This window comes from Rhineura floridana, chromosome 14 (assembly GCF_030035675.1).
Source record: "Rhineura floridana isolate rRhiFlo1 chromosome 14, rRhiFlo1.hap2, whole genome shotgun sequence".
NCBI classification, from domain to species: domain Eukaryota; kingdom Metazoa; phylum Chordata; class Lepidosauria; order Squamata; family Rhineuridae; genus Rhineura; species Rhineura floridana.
In genome coordinates, this window is record NC_084493.1 from 30270471 (window position 1) to 30290159 (window position 19689).

Sequence of the window (19689 nt, forward strand, 5' to 3'; positions counted from 1 at the left end):
ACTTTCTGCAGGCGACACCCACCCTCACCAGGCCATGCCCCTCACCAGCACCCTCCTGAAGTATTTCCTCCTGGCTGGAATGCGCCCTTGAACACTAATGATGTCTCTTCCTTTTTTGAATGGAGGACAGAGAAGGGTGGGTGAATGGGTGTGTAGAAATTAGCCTGTTTTGTTTTATTTTAATTTATTTAGGACATTTATATGCTGTCCTTTATCAAAAGGCCCCAGGGTGGTTTACAGCATGGTAACATAATGCTTTTTAATTCTTTTTAATATTGTATTTTAGATTTTGTAACCCACCCTATTGGTGAAGGGTGGGCAATTTATTATTGTTGCTGCTGCTGCTGCTTGTTGTTATTGTTATTTGCATAACGTATATGCTCTACTGTACAAAGGTAAAATTTATGTTCATTGTACTTGCCATTATTGCCACTGATCTCATGCGGCCCCCAAAAGGTTGCCCAGAGAGGAATGTGGCCCTTAGCTGAAAAAGGTTCCTCATCCCTGTTCTAGGGATAAGTCTCAGTTGGGCTTACTTCTGAGTAGATATGCATAGGAATGCATTGACAAGAACAGCTAGGGCCTTGGTGTCCAACACAGTGGTCACTCACCACATGTAGCAAAATGGCTACTAACCTGTGGCAAATTGGTGCTTTACTTTTATCACCTTTTTTTAAACAAATTAATAACATTCTTTTGTACACGTACCAGTTCAAAAAGTGTCCACCTCATTCATCCTGGGTCCTATATGCTTTTCCAATTCTGAACAGAATTGTTTTTGGATTCTTGCAAGATCCATTTCATGCTGACATCTACAGTTCTCAAATATCTCAAGAGCTTGTGAGGCTTCTTTCTTTGGAGAGGCACCTTTTCAAGATGGGTGTGATTACACTTCAAAGCAGAATCAAAGTTGATTCAATTGTTATGATGTGTACTCGTATTTAAATCAAAATGAGTTTGCAATTTTAAATACAGTTATTCCAAAACTGTTTTCAATTTTTGGTTCAATATGACTGAACCAACTGTTTCTGTGGTAAAAATGATGAAATCAAAATATAAGTTGTAGATATTGAACAAAAATTTGGAGGCAGAGTTGAGATGTAGTCTGATTTTATGCCTGATTACTCTGCACTACTTAATGAAAAGAGATTTCAAATTTTCTCATTAATTCTCTCAATAAATAATTCAAAATATTATTTATAATTTTTTTTACCTTCAGAAACATAGTTAATTTTTTTTGTCCTGTGGCAAAAATGTTAACACATTCGCCACAATTTTGGCAAATATGAAAAAACTGTTGGACACAGCTGAGTTAGGGAATATGGAACAGAAATCAGTTCAACAGTATTGCTTTGTTTCCAAGCTGTGACTAACCCACCTTCCTTCTTGGACATTTCCAACCAGGTGGATGCTGGAGCAATATCGTATCAGCACAAAATGCCACAGGAACCTTTCTGGGATCTTGAGGATGCTTTTCATTTCCTAATTTCTTCTGCATCCATGATCACAGACCCATACATCCTCAGAGTGTCTGTATCATTTGAGACCGTCTGTCCCCAGCGTTCCACTCAGCTGTGGAGAAACAAAGGTAATGCAGAGTCAGGCTTCCAGAGCACGCATGCTCAGAGAGTGCTGTGAGAAGGAACACAGTGCTCCTTCCTAGGAAGAGTATACAGTAGTTTATTATCTCCAGTTTTAAAAGTTTATGTGGTTTTTATTGTATGATTGTTGTAAGCCACTTTTTAAAAATATGATCCTGCTGGAGGAAGGAGACTCAGTAAAGGAGTGGAGAGGGCATAAAGAATCTTCTCCAAGGGCTTTTCAAAACCTGGAAATGACACTGTCCTCATTTCTCGCCCACCCTCTTCTTTTCCTTATTGGTCCTTGTTGAGGAAGGGTCGTAGGTCAGTGATAGAGCATCTATTTTGCATGCAGTCCCAAGTTCAGTCCCTGGCATCTCCAGGTAGGGCTGGGAATGTCCTTTGCCTGAAACCCTGGAGAGCTGCTACTAGTCAGTATAGGCAATACTGAGCTAGATGGTCCAATGGTCTGACTCGGTTTAAGGCAGCTTCTTATGTTCCTGTGTTCTCTAAGTCTTCCAGCTGCATCCTTCATACGTTCTGCACATACTCATGCCTCATTGCCCCCTTGATTTTTTTCAAAAGCTGAGCTGCATCTTTTTGCAATCGTGCAATGCTTTCTCTCTTGCTCTCTTTCAGGTCTCACTATTCCAGAAGCTCAAAGTGCGGTAATCAACATCTCATTACTGGACGCTTCCAACCTCCTCACCAAAGAACCCATCTCCAAGAGAGCATCATACGATGTGATATTTCTGGTGACAGAGCTACCCAGCTATGGGACCCTGTCTGTCCCCGATGGACCGGTCAATAAAAAGCATCCCTACTTCCTCCAATCTGATCTCATCGCAGGGGACCTGGAATATACCCACCATGGGCCCAGCATCCTGGATGATCATTTCACATTTAATGCCTGGCTCCGGCACAGTGCTGTGAGATCAATTCAACCCCCACAAAAAGATGGGGGAGCTGTCATTTCTGGAACATTCAACATCACAGTGAGTGACACCAACGAAATGCCACCACTATTGCGTACCCAAGGCCAGGTTCTGCAGGTCCTACAGGGTTCTTCCACAATGCTTTCTCAAGAACAGTTGAATGCCGTGGATCCTGACAGTTTCCCTGAAGCAATCAAGTACAACATCCTTTCAGGAACATCCAGTGGCTTTGTAGCCAATATCCACAATAAGCAAGTGCCTGTAACCCAGTTTACTCAAGCAGATGTCAATGCAGGGCACTTAATGTTCATTGCCAATGGAACACACTCTTCTGGAAGCTTAGACCTTGCCATCTCTGATGGACACAATCCGCCCATCTTGACTTCATTTGAAATCGTGATTCTCCCAGCAACAACATGGGCAACGAATCAAACACCCTTGGAGATACCACAGGATGTTAACATGGCCTCCCTGTCGCATGATCACCTTCTAGGGACTTCAGACCAAGGAGAGCAAAATACTGTCTATAGACTCATCAGGGACCCACAGTTTGGCCAGGTCAATGTCCACCAAAAGCCTGTGAGAGAGTTTTCACAGAAGCAAGTGGACAATGGGGAAGTAACGTTTACTTTCACAGATTTCATCTCCTCCAAGGATGAATTCCAGTTCCTTGCCACATCAGGAGATGTCAATAAATCTGGTGTTGTGAATGTCACCGTCAAGGCCTTGGTCAAAACTCAGCAGGATATCCTTTGGCCAAGAGGAACCACTGTCCAGCTCGATACAAACATCCTTGATGCAAGTGAACTGGCCAACAGGACAAAGAGCATTCCAGCATTCAGAATCCTCCGAGCACCGCAAGGGAGCAATTTTGTGAAAGTCTCAAGAGACAAAAGGAGCCTGCCCATCTCCATTAATGCCTTCACCCAGCATGATCTTGAGAGAGGGCTAGTTGGGCTAGAAATCTGGGAAGGAGAACCCTCTGAGCAAAATCTCCAGCAGGACAGCTTTCTGTTTGAGTTGGTGGCTGAGGGGGTGCCCCCTGCTGTGGAATCTATGGCATACACCACCGAGGCCTTCAACTCCTCTACACCCTATGGAGCAACATTGCTCCAAGTGCCCAATCTTCAAGAGAGGGGGCATAGCCCCACAACCGAAAGCATAACACTCTCTTCTGAGATGTTTACCACCAGGCCCCCATGGTCAGAAGGCCCCAAGTATAATTCCAGTGAGGCGCGTGTTCTTCCGACAACATGGGCAGACCAAGGGATGGTGGCCAGTGCCTCTCCAACAGAAACAAGCACATTCCTTGGCTTCATCGAAGCCAACATGTTCAACATCATCCTTCCTGTCTGCCTCATCCTTTTGCTCCTGGCTTTGATCCTGCCCTTACTGTTCTACCTCCACAAACGGAACAAGACTGGCAAGCACAGTGTCCAAGGGACTCCCCCCAAATACAAGAATGGGACAGTGGTTGACCAGGAAACCTTCCGGAAGACAGACCCTAGCCAAGGCATCCCTTTGACAACAGTCAACTCACTGGAGACCAAAGGAGCAGGACCCAACTCAAAAGGACCAGGGCCCGGAAGCCAGCAGGATCCAGAATTGCTCCAATATTGTAGGACATCCAACCCAGCCTTAAAAAACAGTCAATACTGGGTCTGAGAGCTGGGGCAAGGGACTAATTAGCATAACTGTCTCACAGTAGAGTGCCATGGTCTGTATGGTTTCCTAAGGATGCTCTTGCCTCTTCCTCCTTCTCCCCTTCCTCTTTCCTGATGTATATATGAGACAGTCCCTGGGATACAAGGAAGTCCCTGCATGGGCCAAAATCTTCCTGGACTTTCCAGGCCTGGTTTCCTCAAAGATGTTGGTTCTTCAATTGTAGGGAAATCTCGAATGAAATGAGGTCATTACAAGGCTATACATGTCTGAGGGAGCATAGAAAAGTGCAGATTTTCTTCTCGAGAATCAAGTTTCCTCTGTTGTTGCTTTAAAGCAATTTTAAAGTCCTTATTGATGCAACAATATGCTTGAAAGTATGTGGGCAAAGTGAAATCTTAAAACCCAAAGGGGAGCCTACCAAGGTTTCCAAAGATCAGGGGTGGGATTTCAGTATCCTTGCATAGCTCCTCCCCATGACTAGCAAAAGCCCAAATAAATTATGCAAAATAGTAAGCGCTGCCAGATAAATTATGCAAAACAAAAGAAAGCATGCACATTTATCTAATATATGCACGTTGCAGGATTCTGCTTTTGGGGGAGGGTGTTGCAGAACTGAGATGAGCTTGGTGCAGAATTGTCAGTTTTATTTTCTAGCACAGTGTTTCTGAATCTTGAGTCACTGCAAAATTGGGTGACTTTGGAAGATGAGTAAAATTACTAAGTAATTCCAGGGACCTTGTTGGGATTGTTTTTTCCCCCATGCAAATATTTTGGGCAACTAAGCAATGAAACATCAGGTGATGTTGGCAAGAAGAATAGCAGGCACTTGAGTCATTGTTACAATAAGCCAAACATTGAGCTGTTCTAGAATATGAATGATTTGTTCCATTCTGCAGCAGGAATTCCCCACATGTAAAGATTTCCATCAATGGTTCCCAAAGTCTGGAGGATGAAGAGTGGCTTGCACTGATTTCCCCAGGGGTGGGCAGGCCAAAAATGGTGCTGGCTGGTGTCTTAGGCTGAAGGGGGAAAATCTGCTGCCAAGAAAAACCCAAAGGGCCTACCCTTCTGGGAAATAGAGATAAAATAAATTATTGGCAATTTCTATCTCTCCTCTCTAGTATCTTGCCAGCATTTCATGAAATGAGTGAATGGCATGGCTACTCATGTAAGTGATGCCTACTCAAAGTAAGCCCCACTTAGATCAAATGAGCTTATTCTCAAGTAAGCATGCATAGGATTGCAGCCTTACAATGTGCTCCTATGCATGCCTATTCAGGGGAGCGTATTCCGTCTTAGATGAATGTGCATGAAACAGTCACCTCACAGTACAATCCTAAAATGTCTACACCAAAGTAAGTCCCATTCCTCCCATGTAATCTGGCACAGGGTCGAAGCCTTAATTGCTTAACAGGTAGACTGAATTGCACAGATCGCAAAACTGGGGTACTTGGTAGTGGTGGGAGCTCAACCTGTGACACTGCAACTAAGGAGGGTGGGAAACAGTAGCACCAAATATGCTTTTGACATTAAAAAAAAAGAACAAACTCATGGGACTAGATCAGTGAATCCCATACTTTTTTCCTACAGAGCACTTAAAAATGGATGATAATCATGGTGGACCGCATAATTTTTTTTCAGCCTGTTGGGGCCATTGTAATGCACTGTGCTAGATGCTCTATGATTTTTAATTTCTTGCATTTTATAGTGTTACAATTTGCATTCCATAGAACTCAAATTGCAATGTAATAAAATGCAATATGGGGGGGGGAGTAATAAAATGCAATTAAAAATCAGTATGAATATTTAATGTGGACATGCCACAGACCACCCGAATAAAGCTCACGGACCACTAGTGGTCCATGGCCCACAGTTTGGGAACCCCTGGACTCCTGGACAATATGATCAACAAAGACTTTATTTCCTTGTTTGTCTCCCTCCCCTCCCCACCTTCCAATTAAAAGGCAAGTCAGCAACAACAAAACAAAACAAAAAACAAAGTCTAGTGACATCTGAACAGCTAACAAACGTCTTGTGGAATAAGCTTTCTTGGAGCAGAGTCCACAACCTTTTGACATAAAACACTTTCACTAGGAAAGGTAGGCAGCCACTCTTTGGTTCTTGAGTTTCTCCTTGCCTTGAACTTCTGAGCCAGGGCTGGCCCTACCATAAGGCAGAGCCATGAGTTGGCCACCCTGGCTCAGGCAGCAGATGTGGGGAAGCAAGGAGTGGTGGCAAGGGGCTGAAGCACAGAGTTGCCTCTGCTCTGTGGCCTGCTATGGTGCATGCCATTAAGCTAGCCCCTTAGCTATGGTCAGGGCAGGGGTGTAGTGGTCCAGGGTTTCGGGGGGTCTTTGCCCCTTTATTTTGTTGGGAGCAGGGTCTCTCTGTCTCCAGTGTTCTATGACCCAGCACGAAAGGGGAGTATGTTAGCCACTGAGAAGAATCTTCTTACATGGTTTCTTGTTCTTTCCTACTGATTGGAGCCAATCAGAGTGAAAGGAGGTGAACCAGCCAATGAGAAGACCCTTCACAGTAGCTAACATACTCTCCTTGCATGCTGATTGGCTCCTAGGGACATCTGTTGTTCTGGGAGAAAGTGCACATGGGAAGGACTGAGGAGTGTCGAGATGACAACGGAGAGCAAGCGAGTGAGGGGGGGGACATGGCGTGACTATCATGAAGGGACGTTGCACTTCTGAATTTATTACTACACTACTGGGTGCGGTAGAGAACACTGATCCTTTCCCAAGTCACATCCACAGCATACATTTAAAACACTCATACCATTCTAATAGTCATGGCTTCCCCCCAAAAATCCTGGGGACTGTAGATTATTAAGGGTGCTGACATCACAGATCTACAATTCCCAGCACCTTTGACAAACTGCAGTTCCCATGATTCTCCATATCTGTTAAAGTGGTATAAAAGTACTTTACATGTATGGTGTGGATGTGCCCACTGTTGAATTAAGATCTGACTGCCAGTCCAGTCCACTTCAGAATGTGGAATGGGGGGGGCACCATCTTGTCGTTCAGCCCAGGAAGCAAATTGTGTAGGCTGGTCCTGCTCTGAGCTCTTTAATAAGGCTCTGCCTTCATCCAAGTGGGGCACATTTGCAGAAAGCAGCAACCTGCCCCCCACCCGTAGGCCACATCTACACTATACATTTAAAGCATTCTCATGCCACGGTAGCAGTCATGGCTTCTCCCCAGAGAAGCCTGGGAACTGTAGTGATGGTGGGAATTATAGATCTGTGAAGGGTCCCCTAACAACTTTCTGCACTGTCAACAAACTATAGTTCCCAGGATTATAAGAGTGTTTAAAGTGTATGGAGTTACAACTCAATTAAATCCACTGAAATTAATGAACCTGAGTTGATCATGCCCATTAACTTCAATGCATCTCTTCTGAGTAGAACTAGCGTTGAATACTACCCATGGTGTGGATGTGACCTCACTTCTTTCAAGGCCCCCCTTGAGGCCTAGATATTATATAAGCTGCTGCCAAAACCCCACCTCCTCCTCCTCCCCGCTCCAATGATGTGTTCTAAAATAAACCATGTGGCATGACTTCACTGCGCTCTTGCATTTCTCCTCCCCCTGAGCAAGTGGCAGCCAATAAAAATGGAAGGAGCTGGGAAATGGGAAGTGTGATGCATTTTGTTTTAGTTGGAGGAGAAAGGAGAAGGGATGTAACTGTGTTACTGTGTAGTTCTGATCAGAACCCTAGGCTGTGGGAAGCCTGGTTCCCTCAGGAAGATTCCAGGCCTATTTTTCACTTTAAAAATCCAGGTTTCTAGTCCTTTTTGAGATACAACAATACTCTACCCAATTGATAGCTTTCTTGTGCTTTTCACCATTGTGCCTATGAGCCAAAGGGCCTGGGATAATTCTAGGCCCTTATTTTTAATATATATATATATATATATATATATATATATATATATATATATATATAATTTTTTTTACAAAATTAAATTTTATTTTATTAAATATTTAAAGCAATGGCATACCTTTGCAAATATATGTATCAGGCTGTATTTATATTCTGGCTGCCCTGCAATGGTTCACCACCCCTTATGCCTCCCCATGGCAAATATTCTGGTTTGGGTCTAGCCTGCTGCTTTAGCAGAGGAACAAACTGTCCAGCAAGATTCTGGATCGGCTACTGTGTCACGTAGTGCAGCGGTCCCCAAACTATTTTTCACACGGAGTACTTGAAAACTGCTGATAGTGGTTTTCATGGACCACGTCATGATTTTTCTGCCTGTTTTGTAGCAAGTATAATGTGCTGTGCTACATGCTGTATGATTTTAATTGGATTTTTATTACTTGTTTTATAAGATGGCATTTTACTGCATTAAAATTTGCATTCCACAGAACTGTAACACAATTCAATATCAGAAATAAAAGAAGCAGTAAAAATGTAATCCCAATTAAAAACCAGTATGAATATTTAATGAAGACATGCCATGGACCACCTAAATAATGCTCATGGACCACTGGTGGTTACAGACCACAGTTTGGAAACCCTGGTCTAGAGTCACATCCACACTATACATTTAAAGTACATGGTTTTTCCCAAAGAATCCTGGGAACTGTGGTTTATGCCTCACAGAGCTACAACTCCCAGCACACTTAAACAACAGGTCCCAGTATTCTTTGGGGGAAGCCATGTGCTTTAAAAACATGGTGTATAGATGTGACATAGGACAAAAGACTTAAGACAGTCCTATGAGAAACAGTTGAAAAAGATGGGCATGTTTTATCCTGAGGAAGAGAGGATTAAGGGGAGACACAATAGCAGCTTTGAAATAACTGCAGGAGATGGGACAGACTTGTGCTGTATTGCTTCAGAAGGCTGGACTAGAGCCAGCAGGTGGAAAATGCAGGAAAGCAGATCTTAGCATTTGGAGAAACTTCCTAATAGTAAGAGGTGTTTGACGGTGGAGCAAACTGTCTTGGGAAGGCTCTCCTTTACCTGGAGGTATCCAAACAGAGCTGATGGTTACATAGACACCATACATTTAAAGGGCATTGCTTCTCCTAAAGAATCCTGGAGATTGTAGTTTGTTAAGGGTGCAGGGATTTGTAGTTCTGTGAGGGGTAAACAACAGTTCCCAGGATTCTTTGAGGAAAGCCATGTACTTTAAGTGTATGGTGTGAATGTGATCTGGGCTGTTTTAGTTACAAGATTCCTACATGGAATCTTGATGATCTCCAAGGTCTCTTCCAGCTCTAAAATGATTCTGTGATTCTAAGGTAGGGGCATGGCACCTCTGGCCTCCAGACGTTGCTGGAAAGGTTGTAGCTCAGTGGCAGTGAATCTGACTTGCATGCAGAAAGTCCCAGGTTCAATCCTTGGCATCTCCGGGTAGGGCTGGGAGGGACCCCTGCCTGAAACCCCAGAGAGCCACTGCCAGTCAGTGTAGATAATATACTGAGCTAAATGGAGCAATGGTCTTAGTATCAGGCAGCTTCTTCTGTTCCTGAGTTCTTGACTTCACCTTCCAACGTTGGCTATGCTGGCTGGGGCTAATGAGAGCAGGAGCCCAGTATCATCTGGAGGACCACAGATCTATTCCCTCTTCTAAGGTAACCCAGTAGATGCATAATTTGTCATTCAGTCCGCAGTGCTAGCCTATGAAGTCTCTCTATCAGCAAGACAAAATCAACGACAGGCAAATAGGTTCTGCTCTTCTAAATCATGCAAGTGGTACACATTTATTTCTTTTAATCCTGCTCCCAGAAAAAAAGGAAATCCTCACAATCGTAAGATTTTCTTCTTTTGTTTTCTAAAAGCACAGGGGATGCTAGTGACATTGAAGTAGCCCTACTACTACCAGTATGAACAGACCATGGATCTTTTTGAGCGCATGAAGAACAAAAAGCTGGAATGGCAAGGAAAGGACAGGCACAAATTGCCACAACTACATCTAAAAGCTACACCTGAGTATTTTGGTTAATTTTTAGAAAAAGTCTATCAAATGTTGCTTCACACTGATTGGGTAATTTATAACAAAGTGACTTTGTAAAGAATGTTTGAAATAAAAAACATGTTATTTTTAAGAATAATCTGTTTGTGTTGAAACTTCGCAGCAGGGGAGAGAAAATTGTCTTTAATGGAGGAGGCAGAGCAAAGTTATTTGACCTTCACATTTAACATTTAGAGGAAATCCAGATGACTTTGAAAAGAGTCAGACATGGACTGGATTCATCTCCAGTGCCTGCAGAATGTACTGATTAGCACATGTTTGCTGTGCAAAGTGGGCCAACCATTAGACCAAGGGAGCCAAGTGCCTCGAGGCAAATGCTGGGAAGCATCCTCCTGAGCTGCCTTGGCTATTCCTTTCTGTTAGGGAACAGACTTGTGTGTGCACCATGTGGCCTGTGCTGTGTCCCAATGAGCATGTTGCCCTCAGGTGCAATGGAGGACACGATCAGTCCAGTCAGCTTCTGCAGGTGGAGTTACTTCTCTCTTGGGCCAGTTCTGACGCAGTGCTTTCGTGTGATGCATAAGGATCAGATCAGATAATATTTGTGTGTTTCAGACCATAGGACAAGGAACTTCTGATCTGTGGGTTGAATGTGGCCCTCTCCACCTCTCTGTCTGGCCCTCAAGGCTCCCTCCAGGCTGTGTTCCTCATCAGCCCTGCTCTACACCCTCCTTGCATGCTTTTGCCTCACTGAAATGTGTCCTTAAACTGTCATAATGCTTCCTGTTTGCCTGGTTGGAGGATGGAGAGATGTAGAGTGGGTGAATGTGTAGAAACCCCTGACTTTTGCGTGGCTGGGATGCTGTGTATTGTACAGAGGTTTCTCTACCCACTTTTCCTACTGGCCTGCCCACTACTGGCATGCAAATCCTGGGAGGTGGCTCTCATGTGGACATGTGGCTCTCAGACCTAGAGGCATATAAAACCAGCTTTTCAATTATAAAAGGTGACTAGTAGCAATTTGTTGTTGTGACAACCTTCCCTGGTTCTCCCTGTCAGGTTTCCACCTGCTTGTGGCTACTGCCTTTCACTAGGCACCACCAGGGACACCACCAGTCCAGACCGTCCTTTATATGGTTTCTCACTCCGCTCTAGCACAGATCTCACTAGATCCCACTGCTGGGCAGCACCACCAGTCACGTCCTATAACCAATACTCCCAGAGACTTTGCCTGAGTCTCTCTCTAGCTGGTTACTTTTGTGACTGCGTGCTTATGCTGTTCCCAACCCCCTTGTATCTTTATATATAAAGCATACAATTCTGGGTTGCTCTGGATACTTGACTTGTTACTATTTCTCCCTTCACCGCTGCCACCATTAGATACTGCTTCTGTTCAGCCTTGGTAATTACCTTGCCCTCCCTTCTGGTCTGTATATTCCCCAGCCAAGGATCAGGCCTTTGGTAAACCAAAGAAGTATTTATTTACTAATAACAGGAAATAACAAGATTACTTTAGGAATGTTTCACAAGCGTATGGTTTCATATATAGCTACTCTTTATGTTCTATATATCCTCTTTAAATATCAGCCAAATCCAATCCAAACTTCCCTCAGAACTCTGCCAACCAACTCAACAACCTCTCTCTAACCGACTCTCTCTCCCACCTTCCAACCGACCCCCCCTCATCACTCACAAACCTCCATTTATGCCTTCAGCCAGCCAGCCACTCAGCCAATCATCATCCAGCACACTTCAGCTTCTCACCCATGTACTCCCCCTTTCTCTCTCAGTCAATTACCATACATCACCTAATAGACCCGCACTGACCATATTTACAGATGCTAACTTACAGGAACATCACAGTTGTCACCGCTGATTTGACCAAACAAAAAACAGTCTTGGCAATTCCAGGTATGTGCATCTTTAATTTTGTTTCACTTATTTCTGTTTTTATTGCATTTTATGTTTAACAAAGAAAATATACCCCTATAACTGCACAGAACATAAACAAGAGAAATTCTTCACAAATCGTCAAGTATTACATCATAGCTCAGCAGTCACATAAACAAATATCTTTCCACTTTTACATTACCATGCTGGGAATTCCAAAACTCCACAAAATAATTCCATCTTTCTGCAAAAAAGTCAGAAGACCCAATTCTGCCCTCTCTTCTTTTTAAGTAGCTCTGTTAATTTGTCCATTACAGCTAATTCCAAACATTTCATCAGAAATTCCTGCTCTGTGGGGGGCTGTTGACATTTCCACTTCCTTGTCCATCTTATCACCTTATTAAATGGGCAACTGGACAAACAACAGGGGGTATCGTTCACTACATCCTCTCCACAAATACAAGATTTTAAATTAAATGGAACTTCCCTATCATGACCATCTTCTAAGACCACAGCGGGCACAGTCTGGGACTGTAAAAAAACCAGTGGCTCTCGTAAGTATGATTAAATTTTGTTGCCTAATCTCACAGGGGTGATTTGACTTTAGGGATGGGGGCTGCCCTATTTTACACTCTCAATAAGCCAGTAGGGCAGAGAGAAAGAATAGCTTACTTAAGGCAGTAAGGCCTTAAACTATATAGCAAACTGTATAGTTGGACAGAGAACTAGAGCTGGAGAGATCTGTCAGTTTCAGTTCTCTCTCTCATTTTTTCCAATTTTAAATTCAGTTCTCCACATTTCTGCAGCAATTTGCAATTTTTAAAAAAGCTCATGAAAATTCTCCAGCATTTGTGTGAATTTCTCCTAATAAAACCATTTTGTAGGCAGTTTTGACTAATGTACACATTTTTCAAGCATTCTCATCATGTAATGCATTTTTGCATGTCATTTTCACTCATATATTCATTTTTATGCACACTTTCACCTAACACATGCATTTTTATAAACATTGTTTGGTTGGCCAAGTGCATTGCAAAATTTGAGTAAGTGTGAATGTCAAAGGATGGCTATGTTTCAGTTCTCATATATTTTTTAGAAAGTGCAAGTTTGAAAGATTCAGCTTGAAATGCCAACTGAATCAAAATTCTCACCCATCCCTACAGAGAATTGAACATACAACCCCCCAGTCCCAATGAGTCCATGGGCACTAAAGCTCCAGGCCTTTATTTCTGGCCCTTGAGACTCTCCGCAGGCCGTACCCCATCACTGGCCCTGCTTCTCACATGCCCCAAAAGCTTTTGCCTAGTTGGAATGTATTCTTGAACTCTGTTCATGCTTCTTGGTTGCCTGGATGGCATCTGTGTGTAGAAACTAGCCTACTCTTCAAAGGTTACATTTGAACCTTTGCCCACTTTTACCTCTGACCTCACGCACCATTGGCACATGGCCCCCAGAAGGTTGCCCAGATGGGAATGTGACCCTCAGTCTGAAACAGTTTCTCCACCCTGTTCTAGGCTGTTTAAGAAGTGAGAGAAGAAACACAGAAGTCACACCAAGGCGATGTGGTATAGGTACTTTAAGGCCCCGTAGCACTTGGCAGCATGGCCAGGCAGCTGACGCTGTTGGTGTAATTACCTCCTCCTCTGTCTCTCTCACTATTGTATGTGTGCTGTCCATCCATCTGACTTATGTAGGACTAGGATGACTCCATACAGATTGCCAAAAAAATGAGGAAAACCATCACCAAAAAAAGAGGTCAAGAGGGTGCAGATTTGCATAAGATATGTATATGCTAATTTAGATAGATGTCTAGAAATAATTACCATCATTTAAGAACATAAGAAGAGCCTGATGGATCAGGCCAGTGGCCCATGTAGTTCAGCATCCTGTTCTCAGTGGCCAACCAGTTGCCCGTGGGAAGCCCGCAAGTAGGACCTGAGTGCAAAAGCACTCTCCCCTCCTGCGGTTTCCAGCAACTGGCATTCAGAAGCACGCCACCTCCAACAGTGGAGGTAGAAAATATCCATCAGGGTTGTAGCCACTGAGAGCCCTATCCTCCATAAATTTGTCTAGTCCTCTCTTAAGTCATCCAAGGTGGCGCCCATCACTGTATAAATAGAAATGCAGTGACTCTCACCACAGGGGTGGAGACCACGACCAGGTAACCCTGTGTGCCCAGTAGGGATGGAAGGATATGTCAGTTTCAGTGCTCTCAGTTTCTCATTTTTTCCACTCTTAAATTTAGTTTTCCACATTTCTGCAGCATTTTTTTAAAAAAATCCTCATGAAAATCATTCAGCATTTTTGTGTAAACTAAATAAACACACTTTTCTATGCAGTTTTGACTAATGTACACATTTCCGTGAGCAATTTCTCCTAATATAATGCATTTTGTACATTATTTTCACCCAATATATTCATTTTTATGCACACTTTTCCCTAATATATGCATTTTTGTAAACATTGTTTGGTTGGAGAACAGCATCACAAAATTCGGATAAGTGTAAACTTTGAAGGAACTTTTGGTTCTCATGTTGTTTTGGAAAGTGCAGATTTGACAGATTTGGCTTCAAATGTGAACTGAATTGCATTTCTCCCCCATAGCTAGTGCCTGCTCTGTCTGCTGTCCTGGTGACAACTGTTGATGACGGGTAGCTTCAAGGCCCCTGTCCAAAGCGTTCTCAGAAGATAAAATGAAGAAGAGGCCTTCAGGCCAGGCCCTCATAAGAATTAAGCAGCATCGGAGGTAATAATTCTCCAGTAAACTCTACACGCACGCATGCACTCAAACACACACACACACACCATCCTGGTTTCTATCTCCACATTTCGGTGCCAGCTGTAGAACAAACAATGTTAGCTATTTATTTTATTTTGTTACTATATTTAGAAACTATGCTTTCCACTCCAGTATTCTCAATGAAGTTTACATGTGGTGGGCGGGGGTGGTGGTGACTAAACGCATCATAAAAATATAAAATCTTACAGGAATAAATACAAAACAGCAGCCACAGTCAATAAGCATGAGTCTTAATACTGTTAAAGACTTTATAAGGTTTCTGGAGCATAGCTTGCATTCCAGCTGTGCACACAAGCCAAGAGAATGGTTGTGGGGCCAGCATCAGTCACGCAGTCTGCATGGCTGGATATAAGTGCTAGAATTCCCTGGGAAATTCTGAAAGGAATGATTTCTTCAATATGCTACCTCAGTGGGGGCTGGTGCTCCTTGGGACTGATGGGGCGGAAACCAGGGAGCCTAACAGTAGGTGGAGCCAGAGCCAATGATAGGCACAGCCAACTAATTCTACTTTTTGCCCCCATCCTCCTCCCTACTGAGTTTTATAATGGCAACATTGAGACTAAGAGGGAGGAAGCTGGCAGCCAGAGCTACCCCCTGGACTAGATAACAGGAAGATTGCAGGCAGGTAAGGGATAGTGGCTAAGGGCAGACTGAAGTTGGTGGGGCAGTGCCCCACTTGTCCTAATGGACAACCCCCACTGTGCTACATCCAGGTTCAGATGCAGAATGCCACTGAATACCAGTTGCGGCAGAAGAGGGCTGTTAAATCTTTTTTTACACTACTGTATAGCACTTCGTAGCTTTAACCCCGCCCGTTCAGGATTGCAGCCAATCAGTGAAGCGTTTGGTTGACCTGTGGCAGTGTCTAGTAAACCTCATTACAAGGCCAGAAAATGGTGGTTTCCCCCCCTGTTTATCTGAAAATCTCATAAATTGGGTAAGTATATACATTTCAGTTTTTTCCCCTTTTGTGTGTAGGAGTCAGATCCTGGGCAGTGTTTTGAAAACCTTCCCAATATTTGCTTTTGTGGGGGTAAAAGCATTGCTAATCCCATATGTCCAGAGTAAATCCCATTGAATTCAATAGGATTTACTTTTGAGTAGACATGGTTACAAATGTGCTGAAAATCAATGGGACTCTGGAGTGAATGTAAAAAAGAATTGTGTTTGTGTTCTCTTTCTGTCCCCCCCCCTTCCAGTCCTATTTTAAAGCAAGTAGGCAGGGCTTACTTAGGTATTACAGTTTTTATTCTGTAGGAAACTAATACTGATTTTTTTAAAACTAATACTGATTTTTCTGCAATGACCAACTGGTCTGACAATAAACTATATGGGCTGTATGTATTTATACATCTGCAGTGTGTGTGTGTGTGTGTGTGTAGTCTTTCCAACAACCCTGTGAGGTAGGGTTGGAAACCAAGGCAGCTCACAACAAGAAATAAAGCCATTTAAAATCCAATAACCATAAAGCAAGAATAAACAGTTGGAAAACAGCGTAAAGTGGCATGATTCAGAATTTTGGGTTGGGTGAATGAAGTTGCTTATCACTTGAGGTTGCATGTCTGTCCCTGTTTGAGTAAGTTCCACTGAATACACTGGGACTTGCTTCTGAATAAATAAACCTAGGATTGCACTATAAATATCTTTACAGTTTGTGTAAATAATAAATATATTTGATAGTCATGCTTATATAAATATTTCTTCATTTATCATATTTTTGGTTTTTGGTTAGGAATCCTGACTGGTTGTGAGATGCTTAGTTTTCTGCCTTACTCATAGGAATCTTGTTGTGGTTGGTATGGTATTACATTTAGGAAAGTGTTACTGCCTTTTGTGTTGTTTTTTCCCTATTTGCATTTCACTTATCTTTAACCTCACTCCGTTACAGCCATAGAAGCAACAGCAGCATATGCAAGATAATTAACTCCCATTAGTGATAAGAGCAAGAACTTATAATTATTATTTTAATTAAAACAAGAGGCTTATGAGTACTTTGAAGAGGACCAGATATTTATTTTCTTTCTGAGCCCAGGACTGGGTCTTTCATTATGCCCGGTGGGGGGGGGAAACGACAGCAGGAGAGTAGTCGATAAGACAGACATCCTGGCATTGGTAATCTAATTAGCAAGATATGTGTGGGGTTGTTGCACACTTCCAGGCCCAGTTTCATTTTGAGTATGGAAGTGGAACCTGTGTAGATGTGGTTGATCAAAGGGAGAAGAAATTTTGAGTTAAGCAAAGCTCTGCTTCTATAAAACCTAAGAAGCATACAGATACTTTGAATGTCTGAGTGCCTGCACCAGTGGAATACTGGAGGAACTTGTAAAACTTGCAGCAACAGTATTTAGAACTGAGCATGTGGTGTGAAAGACTCCTTTTCCTAACATTTTGGCTTGTTTTTCTCCACCCACCACATCTCTGAAATATATCGTATATGTAATGGTTAACCATACTAAAAAATGTAAATAAGTTTATTTCAGTCAATGACCAGCAAAGGTTAACTATACTGCTGCCCTGACTTACTTTCTGTTTGTTGCCATTTTGTGTTTTTATTATGTTTTTATATTGATTGTGCATTTTTATTGTTTTTATTATATTTGTAAGCTGTCCTGAGCTCTGTTTTTAACAGCAGAAGGGCAGGATATAAATCCTCTTAATCAATCAATCAACATTCCATAGTGTTGGAACCTAGAGACTAGGCATTTAAGGCTGAAACTGTTAAGTTTTTTTAAAAAAAGATTTCTCACATCTTTCCCCAGTTTTTGGTGGTAATTCCTAGGCACAAAAACAAAACAACTGGACAATCCAAATATTAATATGCAAACATTTGCATAATATGCAAACAATATGCCAATATTTCACATAATATGCAAATTAGCCTGCCCAGATTTGTGGAACTGGAATATGGCAACCCTAACCCAGAGCCGCCCCGCCCCTAGGCACCGTAGGTCTGGTACGGGAGGAGGTCCACGAGGGGTGACACCATGAGTTACCGCACCGGGTGACACCAACCCTAGTGACGCCACTACTAGATGGACCTGTTGTCAGATGGCTGGGGAAGGTGTGTAGCTCAGTGGTAGAGTTTTTGTATTTATAGTTTACAATGTGCCTGGGGAAGAGGCCTTTCTATCAAGTGGGGAGACTTGAGGGGGCCCCAATTGCCATAGTGATGGGCAGAGGGAGGTATGGTGCTATGAGAAGGACGTGCCAGGTAAGGGGAACGCGGCCCAGACATGTAGTGCCTGTGCCTTGTTCCGGTCCTTCTCATATCCGCAGGGTTGTTGGTTGTCCTCTCAGCCAACCCTCAGATCTCCAGTTGCTGCTTCTTAATGCCAGATCGGTACAAAATAAAACCTCCCTCGTCCATGATTTGATAATGGACGAGGTAGCCGATCTGGCATGCATAACCGAGACCTGGGTGGGCGAGCAGGGAGGAGTTAGTCTCTCCCAGCTCTGCCCACCGGGGTATTTGGTCCAGCATCATGGTAGATCTGAGGGTCGGGGAGGTGGGGTTGCTGTGGTCTATAAGAGTTCCATCTCACTCACCAAGCACCATGTCCATGCAATTACTGGTCTGGAGTGTTTGCACCTTGTGTTGGGCCAGAGGGACAGACTGGGAATCCTTTTGGTGTACCGCCCACCTTGCTGCCCAATGGCTTCCCTAACTGAGCTGACGGAAGTGGTCTCGGAGGTATTGTTGAGATCCCCCAGACTATTAGTACTGGGGGATGTCAACATCCATGCTGAGGCTACTTTGTCTGGGGCAGCTCAGGACTTCATGGACGCCATGACAACCATGGGGCTGTCTCAACATGTTAGTGGCCCAATACATACATCGGGGCATACTCTCGACCTTATTTTTGCTACTGGACATGGGGATAGTAATCTGGATGTGGGGAGTCTTACATCTCTCCCTTTGTCATGGTCAGATCACTGCTTGCTGAAGTTTAGACTTTCAGTGGCCTCCTCCCTCTGCAAGGGTGGGGGACCTATTAAAATGGTCCGCCCTCGGAGACTAATGAATCCTGAAGGTTTTCAAAGGGCTCTAGGGGATTTTCCAGCTGATAGGACTGGCGCTCCTGTCGAAGCCCTGGCTAATCTGTGGAATGCAGAGATGACCCGGGCAGTGGACACGATCGCTCCTGCGCGCCCTCTCCTTTGTAGAGCTCATACAGCTCCTTGGTATACTCCAGAGCTAAGAGCGATGAAGCAAGATAGGAGACGGCTTGAGTGGAGTTGGAGACAAACTCCCGACGAATGCAATTATGCGCTGGTTTGTGCTTCAACCAAGCTGTATGTAGGAGCGGTGAGGGTGGCGAAGAAACAACATTTCGCCGCCACTATTAAGTCATCTCTCTCCCGCCCAGCGGAGATTTTTAGAGTCGTCCGAGGGCTACTCCATCCAGGTCCACAGGACATGGCAGATACATCGGTGGCCCACTGTAATGAGTTTGCTGAGCACTTCCAGCATAAGATCTTATGCATTCGCCGGGACCTAGATTCCCATTTTATGACAGTTAGTCCTAATGAGGTGTCTGGAGCACAGTCTAGTCATGTTTTGTTGGATGAGTTTCAGTCGGTTCAGTTCGAGGATGTGGACAAGGTGCTTGGACAGGTACGTGCAACCACTTCAGTACTCGATCCTTGCCCCTCTTGGCTTATAAAAACTAGCAAGGAGGGAACAGCTGGCTGGGCCAAGGAAGTGATAAATGCCTCCTTGCAAGAGGGAGTGGTCCCTGGCTGTCTGAAAGAAGCGGCGGTGAGACCACTTCTGAAAAAACCTTCCTTGGACCCAGAGGACTTCAACAGCTATAGACCAGTGGCGAATGTTCCATTCTTGGGCAAGATCTTGGAACGAGTGGTTGCTGACCAGCACCAGGC

At 43.7% G+C, this 19689-nt stretch overlaps 1 protein-coding gene across 1 annotated transcript in view; it reads left to right on the forward strand.

The window, feature by feature from the left end:
* Nucleotides 1-8048, forward strand: part of CSPG4 (chondroitin sulfate proteoglycan 4) — a 159381-nt gene extending 151333 nt beyond the window's left edge. The window contains exons 9-10 of the mRNA XM_061595220.1: nt 1405-1588; nt 2220-8048. Of these exons, the coding sequence (XP_061451204.1) occupies nt 1405-1588; nt 2220-4180 (2145 nt within the window). The 3' untranslated portion in view covers nt 4181-8048. The remainder of the gene's footprint in view (nt 1-1404; nt 1589-2219) is intronic.
* The last annotated feature ends 11641 nt before the right edge of the window (nt 8049-19689 follow it).